At 33.1% G+C, this 12,391-nt stretch overlaps 1 protein-coding gene across 1 annotated transcript in view; it reads right to left on the bottom strand.

Moving 5' to 3' along the window:
• Positions 1-859: 859 nt before the first annotated feature.
• LOC106884172 (putative polypeptide N-acetylgalactosaminyltransferase 10) overlaps positions 860-12,391 on the bottom strand; it is a 55,707-nt gene continuing 44,175 nt past the window's right edge. The window contains exon 8 of the mRNA XM_089365339.1: positions 860-8,546. Within this exon, the coding sequence (XP_089221465.1) occupies positions 8,382-8,546 (165 nt within the window). The 3' untranslated portion in view covers positions 860-8,381. The remainder of the gene's footprint in view (positions 8,547-12,391) is intronic.

The raw sequence follows: 12,391 nt of genomic DNA, 5'->3' as shown, positions 1-12,391 counted from the left end.
ACAAATATAAAGGTAGAACATCTACAAAACTGATCATTGTTTGGAACTGCAAGAGTTCTCCACAGGGTTCTTGAAGCATGATCAATAAACAAGTCTCACTTTAAACTGCTGGCTGTGGATTTTGTTTTGTTTTTCTTTGTCTTTTACAATGTAATCTTCCTATCATACCCATCAAAATAAACTGATTTTTCCTCAAATAATAATAATAATAATAATAATAATAATAATAATTAACCAGTCATAAATTAAAGAAATAACAGGAAAAAAAATTATAAGACATTACAAGAAGTTTAAAAAGTTATATCAATTTTTATTTCAATTTCATTCTTACTTCATTTTTTTTTTATTTGTTTTGTTTTTACTACCAAAAATGTGTTTTTGCTATGATGACACAAAAACAAATTTTGGTAGGATTCGGGCTCTAGAGAATGTTCCATGTGATTCTATATATATGTATATATATGTATATATATATATATATATATATATATATATATATATATATATATACATATATATAAATACATATGCATACAGATGCATATGCATTTCTACACATATAAATGCATATACATGCACATATATATGCATTTACCATATGGTTTATTGAAATCTCACATGGACAATGATTTTGTTTTGTTTTTCTTTGTTTTTTTTTTGTTTTTTTACAATGTAACCTATTTCATTATTATTATTTTTTATTACAATCCCAATTATTAAAGAGATCAAGAACAACAAGGGTAAAGAAACAAAATAATAATAATGATAATAATAATTATAATTGTCCAGAAAAATGTAAAAAAAGAAAATGTTAAGTCACCAGAAGAATGAAATTTAATAATAATAATACTAATAATAATAATAATGAAAATAAAATTCTTTATTGTAATTAGATAATGAAATTAAAAATGAACTTGGAAGAAAAACAATGGAAAATTTGAAGAGAATATCATTCAAGAATTTGTTATTTCTCCCAAGAAGAAATTAAAGAAGAAGAAAAAATACAAGTGGAAAAATATGAAAAATGTGAGCGAAAAATGAATTTCAGCAGGGAAAAATGAATTTCACACACACACATGTATGTATATGCAATGAAACAGAATCCAAGGAGACTAGCATTGGTTTGCATCGGCAAGGCTTGTATTGTTTAGTAAAATAGAGAAAAAATTACACTGAACATGGCATGGGGAGTGGAAATCCTACATTTCGGACAGACTCTTCTTCAAGAAAAGGTTGACAGGAGAAAAATTAATGAAACACTGGATTTTCCACCCCACCAAGGTCACTGTACATTTTTTGTTTATTTTACTATATGTATATATATATATATATATATATATATATATATATATATATACATATACGTATGAATGTATGTACCTTTCAGTTATAAGTTTATTTAATGAATAGAAAAACAATTAACAATTATATCATCAATAAAATGTAATAATAATAACAATAATAATAATAATAATAATAATAATAATAATAATAATAATAATGGTTTCCAATTCAGGCACAAGCCCAAAATTTTGAGGGAAGGAGTAGGTCAGTACCATTGATCCCAGCACTTGATAGTACTTTATTGTGTCCACCCAAGAGGGACAATAAGTAAAGTTGACCTCAGCAGAATTTGAATCTAGAATGAAAAGAGTTGTTTGTTCAATGCTCTAACAATATTCATCCAAAGCTCTTTTATAAGAATGGCAACAATAATAATAATTCATAACAAAGGCATGAGGCCTGAAGTAGGTTAGTTGATTAAATTGATACCAGTAACCCTGGAAGGATAAAAGGCAAAGATGACCTTGGCTGGATTTTGAATTTGGAATTTTCAGAGCAGATAAAAATACCAGAAAGCATTTTATCTGATGCTCTAACAATATGCTCTAATAATAATAATAATAATAATAATAATAATCATGATTTCTTTTACTAGCCACGAAGGTACAGATGAGGAGGACATCACAAGAGCAGTAAACAATTTGCAGGTATTTACATAAAGGATGGGATAACAATAATAATAATAATAGTTTCATGTTTTGGAACAAGGCCAGTGAGTGAGAGGGTAAATCAATTACACTGACCCCAGAATTTAACTGGGATTTATTTCATCAACACCAAAAGGATGAAATGCAATGTCGACCTAAGAGTAATTTAAACTCAGATTATAAAGATGGACGAAATGTCACTAAGCATTTTTTCTAGTGGGCTAACAATTCTACCAGCTCAATGCCTTAATAATAATAATAATAACAACAACAATAACAAACTGGTGTGTATAACTTAATGTCCCATCAATATATACACTGAGTTTCTTATTTCTTTATTGCCTGCAAGGGGCTAAACATAGAGGGGACAAACAAGGACAGACAAAGAGATTAAGTCGATTACATCAACCCCAGTGTGTAACTGGTACTTAATTTATTGACCCCAAAAGGATGAAAGGCAAAGTCAATCTCGGCGGAATTTGAACTCAGAACGTAACAGCAGACAAAATACAGCTAAGCATTTCACCTGCCCTGCTAACGTTTCTGCCAGCTCGCCGCCTATATACACTGAGTTTCTTTGCTCTAGGTGTTGCAAAGATACTCAGCAAGAAATGGAAACAAATTGAGATGAGAAAAACTAATAATAATAATCCTTCATGTTATAGGCACAAGGGCTGAAATCTTGGGGAAGGGTTGATTGATGCCATCAATGAATGCTAGTGCTTGGCTAGTACTTATATTAACCCCAAGATGGTAGAAAACAAAATTCATATCAGCTGGATTTGAACTCAGAATCTATAGACCCAGAACAAATCCTGCATGACATTCTTTCCCATACTTTAATGATTTCACCAATCCACCGCCCTGAACAACATCAGCAACAACAACAACAACAATAATAATAATAATAATAATCCTTTCTATTATAGACACAAGGCCTGGATTTTTGTGGGGAGGGGAACAATCGAACATATCAACCCCAGTACTTGACTGGAACTTAATTTATCGACCCTGAAAAGATGAAAGGCAAAGTCGACCTTGGTGGAATTTGAACTCAGAACACAAAGACAGCTGGTGTTGGTGTATTTACACCCCTGTAACTTAGCAGTTCAGCAAAAAGCAATTAGAATAAATAACAGCCTTAATAAAAGAATTTTACTAAAATTCTTGAAGGTATTGCTCCAACATGACCACAGTTAAATGATAGAAACATGTAAAAGTTCAAAGGCAACTCCATTGGATCAGGAATGATATGTGACTAAACAACAACTAGGACACATTATCTAATGTGGTCTTAGATACACTACACTTGTATAAAAGACAGGATGATCACAGCTGGTACATTTATGATCATAAGTTTGTTAAACCAAGACTTATTGGGGTAAGCAGCATCAACTATTGATTAACAGTCGACATGAGAAAAGACATGTTACAGAAAGTCGCTTTCTTTAGAAAGTGAACTATAGACACAAGCCACAGATTAGATGTGTGTGTGTGTGTGTGTGTGTGTGCGATCTATAGATATATTCATTGAATTTCTTTTCTTCAACACCCCACCTGTTTGATATACTTTTCATTGATCACACATCTAAACATATGTGAGCAATATGCTTCCATTTATCCTTTTTTCTGACTTAGTCAAAGAACAAAATGCAACCTCTATGTGCCCACCCACCTGTTTTTTTTCTTTTTCCTTTTTTTTTTTTTTTTTGTGAGATTCTAAGACCGGTGGAAGGGTAAAAAGGAGGTAGTTATTCTGAACTGCTGATGATCTGGCCAAAATATTTGCAAGAGAACAGAGTGGATTTATGGTAATTGCACACACTTTGTTGACTGCGTAATTGCATGCTAAGTTGTTTATAAGCAAATACGATGAGTTCCTTAGAAAGTGAGACATGCAACAATGCAGAATAGCTTTTTAACAGTAAAGAGTAATTAAAAATTAACTAAAACAATGAAACTCTGTATGAGTCTTTCTAACATTTTCTAAAATAAGAATTAAAAACAAGAAATGTTTGGATTCAATAATTTTGAGTGAATTGGTATTCTTCAGACAGACTGAAAGATTGCTGCTATTAGGAGGGAACTGACATTAAGGTGAAATGCCTGTAATTCAAAGGGTCAGCCTTGTCACACTGTGTCACGCTGAATATCCCCAAGAACTACGTTAAAAGTACACGTGTCTGTGGAGTGCTCAGCCACTTGCACGTTAATTTCACGAGCAGGCTGTTCCGTTGATTGGATCAACAGAAACCCTCGACGTTGTAAGCGACGGAGTGCCAACAACATAAATGAATTAACAGCTTAAAAAGTTTTAAATAATATTAATATTTAATAAACAATGTTTTTAGTATTTCTGAAATGAATTTTAGCACTCACCATTTTGTTGCTTCAAGATTTCAATTACATGGTTGCTTATTTTTAGAATGACATTGTAGAGTAGGTAGGAGAAGCCAGATCTAGCCAGTTTTAACATAAAACAGGTAGAATATTTGGGCTGGATACGACTGATTTAAATGCTAAAAAGGTAAGCCATTTGATAATCAATAGGGAGCCTTTCGGAGGAGACTTCAAAGAACTTGCATAAAATTTCTCTCTCCATTCCATTACTTCACTCTATAAGACATGGCAACAAACACTCAACTCATTGTTGGTATAGTCCTCAAATTTGTAAATAAAATATTTCTGTTGAGAGTTTAATACATGACTCTAAGCATTATAAGTGTTAACAAACCAACCAAAATTTTGCTCACACAGTTACTCAGTTTAAATTCTCTTGCAGTTATATTTTGAGGAAGAGAGCATATTTAGCTGTGTAAGGATAACTTTGTCTAGGGATTAATGTAATCAACTTTCTTCTCCATCCTGGTCCTGTACCAAAATTAGAAAGAATTACTGTTATTATTAAGGTGGTAAACTAGCAGGTTCGTTAGCACACCAGGCAAAATACTTAGTAGCATTTTGTCCATCTTTAAGTTCTAAGTTTGAATTTGGCCAAGATCAACTTTGCTTATCATCCTTCCATGACCAATATAATAAGTAACAGTTGAGCACAGGGCACAAGGTTTGATGTAATTGACTTTCCCCTGTCCTCAGAAACTGCTGACCTTATGCCAAAATTTCAAACCATTATTATTATTATTATTATTATTATTATTCAGTAGTTTTATTTTTATAACGTGCTTTCACTTCACTACCGAGCGCAGCTCTGTGTGCCTTGGGTATCTGCTGTGGTTTGCTGTGATGCTCTTATGGTTACTGTATTGAAAGTGTTTTGCGTAGGATGTCCGCAGTGCCCAGTGGTGCAATTTTCTGTATGTTATATATATTTGTAAGTCCTGGTGTTTTTGTTATGTATTTCTCTGAATATTTTTTTATTATTATTATTATCATTATTATTATTATTATTATTATTATTATTATTATTATTATTATTATTATTGTTCAGTAGTTTTATTTTTATAACGTGCTTTCACTTCACTACTGAGCGCAGCTCTGTGCACCTTGGGTATGTGCTGTGGTTTGCTGTGGTGCTCTCATGTTTACTGTATTGAAAGTGTTTTGCGTAGAATGTGTGCAGTGCCCAGTAGTGCAATTTTCTGTATGTTATATATATTTGTAAGTCCTGGTATTTTTGTTATGTATTTCTCTGAATATGTTTTTATTATTATTATTATCATTATTATTATTATTATTATTATTATTATTCAGTAGTTTCATTTTTATAACGTGCTTTCACTTCACTAGCGAGCGCAGCTTTGTGTGCCTAGGGTATGTGCTGTGGTTTGCTGTGGTGCTCTTATGGTTACTGTATTGAAAGTGTTTTACGTAGGATGTGTGCTGTGCCCAGTAGTGCAATTATTATTATCATTATCATTATTATTATTGTTATTATTATTATCATTATCATTATTATTATTATTATTATTATTATTTTTATAACGTGCTTTCACTTCACTAGCGAGCGCAGCTCTGTGTGCCTTGGGTATCTGCTGTGGTTTGCTGTGATGCTCTTATGGTTACTGTATTGAGAGTGTTTTGCGTAGGATGTGTGCAGTGCCCAGTAGTGCAATTTTCTGTATGTTATTATTGTTATTATTATTATTACCACAACTACTACCTCTACTAAAAAATGTCCCAATAGAGGGATAGCCAGAATGATCAAGGGACCCCAACAAATCTTCAATTATCATTACTGTTAAAACCCAGTTTTATTCTCTGGCAAATTGGCAAATACACTCACTCATGTTGAGAGAGAAAGGACCATTTATTTCATTGCCTTTGTGATTTCCCCTTGACCCATTGCATTTATAACAAATAAAGAAAGAATTATTATTATTATTATGATTATTATTATTATTATCATCCTTGATACTTCACTGCATTGAGAGGATTCCTCAAGCCAAAGCCAACTGGCAAGTGACCTAGGGATAGACAAAGAACAAGACGAATGAATATGCTTGGGAATCCAGCCAGAAAGACTAATGATGGCTGTTTCTGACAAGAAGCTATGGGAAGGGTGCCTGAGGATTCTACCTCCACGACCCTCCCAGGAATAGTGGGCGGAGAAAATGAATGGATGGATGGATTATTATTATTATTATTATTATTATTATTATTATTATTATTATTATTATTATTATTATTATTACTGTGGTGATAGATTGGACAAAATGTTTTGGAGTTAGTAGTTATGGACATTTACATTCTGAAAGAAGTGATAAAATAAAGAGCAGGTCACACACACTGATATCATTGACTCATCTTATTCTCTCAGAAATTGCTGGCCTAGAGTCAAAATTAGAAACATGTTCAAATCCGGCTGAGGTCAACATAGTTTTTCATCTGTCCGGGTTGGGTTAGAGGGGGCAGGAATCAATCAAATAAAGTATCAGATAAGTGCAAGAACCAATGTGATCAACCAACACTTCACACAAAAAACAAACTGTACAATTTCACAACATCATTTTTGTCTTAGAAAGAAGAAATGCAAGATATTCCAATTGAATTTTTAGAATTTCTGCATTTCAGTGTATTTTTTTAATTTTTCATTATTCTCGTCTAATTTTGAACCTGAAAAACACAGATGAACCATTGAAATAAACAAGGTCAATCCATGGTTTTATTGAATATTGCATCATGCTTTTTCTCTTTCTGTTATTACCTTCATGAAGAGTTACATTAATCTTAATGTATTTATCATTATTATTGTTATAAATTATTATTATTATTATTATTACTATTATTATTATTACTATTATTATTATTATCATCATCATTATTATTTTTATTACTGTTACTACTATTACTACTAAGATGGCAAGCTGGTAGAATCGTTAGCACATCAGATGAAATGTTTAGCAGTATCTCAGCTGTCATTATGCCTGGCATGCTAACAATTCTGCCAGCTCACCACCTTAATAATAATAACAATAATAGTAGTAGTAGTAGTAGTAGTAGTAGTAATAATAATAATAATAATAATAATAATAATAATAATAATAATAATAATAATAATAATAATAATAATAATAATAATAATAATAATAATAATAATAATAATAATAATAATAATAATAATAATAATAATAATAATAATAATAATAATAATAATAATGATGATGATGATGATAATAAATGTTATATTCAATCATTTTCTTCTTTTAAAACAGCTATGTACCATTCTGCTTCATCCAAGCCCCATTTCAAACCAATATGTTTTTGACAGGAACTTTAACATAACATTAAAAGAGAAGTATTAAAAAAAAAGGAAGAAACAATAAACAATAAAAATATAAATTAAAAAAGAATAACTGGGTTGAAGATCAATGAGGGAAGTGAGAAGAAATGAATTTATACCTTTAACCAGAAATCTCAAAAACCACAGTCGTTGCAAATTAACCTCATCTTCTCCATTCCACCCATGACCACCCACAGTGAACCCTATTACTGTGCAATATATTTATTGAAATCCCAAATATAACAAAAACAATACACACACACACAAAAAAAAATTACAAGCATTCATTCACCTGCCCAATCACCAACCATCCCACACCCAAGTTTACACAGACAAACACACACATGCACCTATGTGCATATATGCAATATATTGCACAGTAAGATTTTTCATGTCTGGAATCTGAAGACAACACAACATCAGCTGTAATTTGAAATTATCAAAATTCAAATTAAATTTCATTTGTTTTGGATTTTTTAAAAACTGATTTATGTTATTTTCTTTTTTGTTATCATTGCCATTGTTGTTATTGTTTTATTACAACCATTATATTTTTTTTTTCTTGGTTTGTTTTCTTTATATGAGTTTTTCAGTTTTTAGTATTGTTGTTGTACTTGTACATTTATATTTTATTTTATTTTATTCTCTATTTAGGCTGCTTTCCATTCGATTTGGAGTGCTGTTGCATTTGTATGTTCAAAATGCCATTGTTGTGTTTTCAAGTTCTTATTACATGGGTTCATAAAGACTTCTCGGCTTCCAGTATCGCAGTCCAGGCACTGTTGGCTTATGGGATGATACAGCTGTCGTGTTTCCTGTAAGAAAATAAATCAGATATAATAATCATAATGATAATAATAATCCTTTCTACTGGAAGCATGAGGCCTCAAATTTGGGGGAAGGGATTAAGTTGATTATATTGGCTCCAGTACGTAACTGGTACTTATTTTAATCGACCCTGAAGGGATGAAAGGCAAAGTCAACCTCAGCAGAATTTGAACCCAGAACTCAAAGACAGACAAAATACCACTTAGCATTCCACCTGGAATGCTAACGATTCTGCTAGCTCACCGCCTTAATCATCATAATAATAATAATGGTTTCAAATATTGGCACAAGATATTGAGAAATATCAAGATCTAGCCAGAGAGCTGAGGAGACTGTGGAAGACCAATACAATAATTATTCCTGTAATAATTGGTACACTTTGCACAAAACCCAAAATGCTACATAAAAGAGTGAAAGAGAATATAATTGAAATTCACATTGTCAACCAGCAGAAAATTATTATCCTATATTCTGCAAGAATTCTAAGTAAGATCCTTGAGATTTGAGGAGACTTTTGTCACCAAACCTCAAGTTAATATCTCTGCTAATTAAATTAGCAGGTAATAACTTTGGAATAATAATAATAATAATAATGATGATGATGATGATACAGCATCAATTTGATGGCATGCACTGCTGTCTCACTCAATAATACTAATACTTGTTTTATTAACTCAAACGATGAAAAAAAACTGACCTCAATGGTATTTGAACTCAAGATGCAAAGAACTACAAGAAATGCCACTAAGCATTTTGTTTGATGAGCCAATGATTCTGCCAGCTCACTACTATAATAACAACAACAACAACAATAATAATAATAATCCTTTCCACTTAAGGCACAAGGCTTGAAATTTGGAGGGAGAGGACTAGTTGATTACATCGACCCCAGTGTTTCATTGGTACTTGATTCATCAACCCCAAAATGATGAGAGGTAAAGTCAACCTTGGTGGAATTTGAACATAGAGACAGGTGAAATACCGCTAAGCATTTCGTCCAGTGTGCTAACGATTCTGCCAGCTTGCCACTTTAATAATAATAATAATAATAATAATAATAATAATAATAATAATAATAATAATAATAATAATAATAATACCACCTAGTGGATTATGCCACTTTGTTTATCTTGGATACGTTAAAACAAAAGATCAAAACAAGTTGAGATAAAAAATACAAGGAAAAATGTCTGCTATTTAAGCAAAATCAATTGTTTAGAACAAATCAGAAGTTGTTCTACAAGACTCTGTGTGGAAGAAGACAAGGAAGAACTAGAATTACCTGAGCCCACAGAAGCAACTTCATTTTGGACTAAGATTTAATCAGTAAAAGTTAAACTCCAAAACAGGGCAACCTGGCTTCATAAATTTGTTGAGATGAAGATACAAGACAATGTTATCATATTGGAAGGTATACAAGCTAGAGTTGGTAAGATGAGAATTCAGAAAGCAGCTAGTCTGGACATTGTTCAAAGTTTTTGGATCAAGGGTTTATGACTTTACATTCTTGACTGCAAAGACTCTTGCAGAACTGTTGATGCAGAGGGACCAAACCAAGGGTGCTGGGGCTAGTGACTATTGTTTGATTGCTTGCTTACCTATGATGTGGAAGCTTCTAAATGGAATATTGGGGAAAAAATTGTATGGCCCTCTTGAAAGAAACGAGCTGCATCCAAATGAACAGAAAGACTACTAGAAGGGATTACAAAGAACAAAAGATCAGTTGCTGATAAATAATACAATTTTGAGGAACTGTTGGATAAGAATGACTTCAATTGACTATAAGAAGGTATATGATATGGTTGGTTCCTCACTTGTAGATTCTAAAATGTCTAGAAATGGTCAGGGCAGTTAAAAATATATTTTGATTCAAAAACAGCATGAGAAACTGGAAGACAGTTCTGACTGCAGGTGGAGGAGAAACTGGACAATTCGACACCAAGAGGGAAATCTTTCAAGGGGACTGTGTGTTATCCTTATTGTTTATTATTAGTATGTTATTGCACTCCATGGTTTTGAGGAAGATGAGAGCTGGCTACAAATTGCAGAAGAACATGAGACCAATTAACCACTTGCTGTTTATGGACGATTTGAAACTTTAAGAAACTGGCAGAGATCAACTGTATTCCCTTATTCAGGCCATACAAATTTTCTCTCATGACATCTAGATGGCATTTGGTCAAGATAAATGCGCTGTTATTGAGCTGAGGAGAGGACGAAAAAAAGACAACAGCGGAGCACAACTTTCAGATGATGAGCAGCTATGAGAAGTGAACGGAGAGGTTTACAAGCATCTTTGTGTTTTACAATTAGGCCAGATGATGAACACCAAAATGAAGGAAAGGATTTCTTCGGAATATACCAGAAGACTATAAAGCTATATAGATCCAATCTGAATGTAGGAAACCTGATTGGAGACATCAATTGTTGTGCTGTAGGTATAATGTGTTACTGTGCAAAAGTTGTGGAATGGACGGAGGAGGAACTGATCAAAATGGAAAAAAAAAACTAGGAAGATAATGGCTATGCATGCATGGGTGCCTTCAAATTAGAAGTAATGTAGTGAGGTTTTACTTACCTAGGAAGGAAGGGGGAAGAGGACTAGTTGGAAAAGAGGACAGTGTTATGAAAATGATCAAGTTCTTGCACGCTATCTGAGATATAGCAATGAAAAATGTTGCAGGCAGCACTGAATGAGAAGTGCACAGCGACATCAAAACAAAGTTCATATACACATGCACGCATACACACACACATACACATAGACATGCAAACATATGACCAGTTTCTTTTAGTTTCCCTTTACCAAATCCACTCATAAATCTTTGGTCATTCCAGGGTTACAGAAGACATTTACCCAAGATACCACACAGGGTGAACCTGAACCTAAGACCACATAGTTGGGAAGCAAGCATTTTTACTACACAGCCATATGTGTGTGTGTGTGTGTGTGTGTGTGTATGTTACATTCCTACATACATGCATGGCAGTTTGCCAGGTAAGGAAATTACATGTGTTGACATGAGCATCCAGTGATATATAAAGGGTAAAGACCCTTTCGGTCATGAATGACCATGGGATTGCACTTAGAAAGTTCTCCTCCAAGGCATCAGTCCAGGTAAGGTTGTTTATAGAAGACTAGTAGTCGCGCATGCTACCAATGTTAACCAAGGGAAAAAGCAAAGGCTGATATAGCTTGGTACTAGTGACATCACAATTCATCTCTACAGATGAGTGGACTGGAGCAACATGAAATAAAGCGTCTTGCTCAAGAACACAATACCACAGCCCAGTCCAGGAACTGAACTTATCATCTCATGACTGTGGGCCCAATGCTTTAACCTCTGAGCCATATGCCATCATATATATATCATTGTATCAACCAGACTGTTAGATTTTATGCATCACTGGTCAGATTGTGCTTCATAGTCGGTCTTGATGCACACAAACATGTACATACACACACATACACATATGTGAGCATATGTGAATGCATGTGTATGTGCACACGTGTGTCTGAGTCAGCAGGTTTGTCTCCCTACACTGTTAACTTGCTTATGATTTACAAATAAGCAGAGCAGTAAAAGACTGATAAAATCTATATCATGCATAAAAGAATAGATATTATGGGTTTAATTTCATAAATTAAAAAGATCCTGTGGGGCAGTACCCCAGCATGATCACAGTCAGATATATCAAAAAACAAAAGAACAAATGCCCAAAATATCTGTCAAGAGCTTATAAGATGGAAAATTGGTTTAACAAAAGGGAGACATATAATTAACCATTGCCGCTGGACTGGCTCCTGTGCAGGTGGCATGTAAAATACACC

This window comes from Octopus bimaculoides, chromosome Z, assembly GCF_046866305.1.
Source record: "Octopus bimaculoides isolate indiv1 chromosome Z, ASM4686630v1, whole genome shotgun sequence".
Taxonomy (NCBI): domain Eukaryota; kingdom Metazoa; phylum Mollusca; class Cephalopoda; order Octopoda; family Octopodidae; genus Octopus; species Octopus bimaculoides.
Note: the sequence above shows the minus strand (reverse complement) of the source record. Positions and strands in the feature narration are given on the sequence as shown.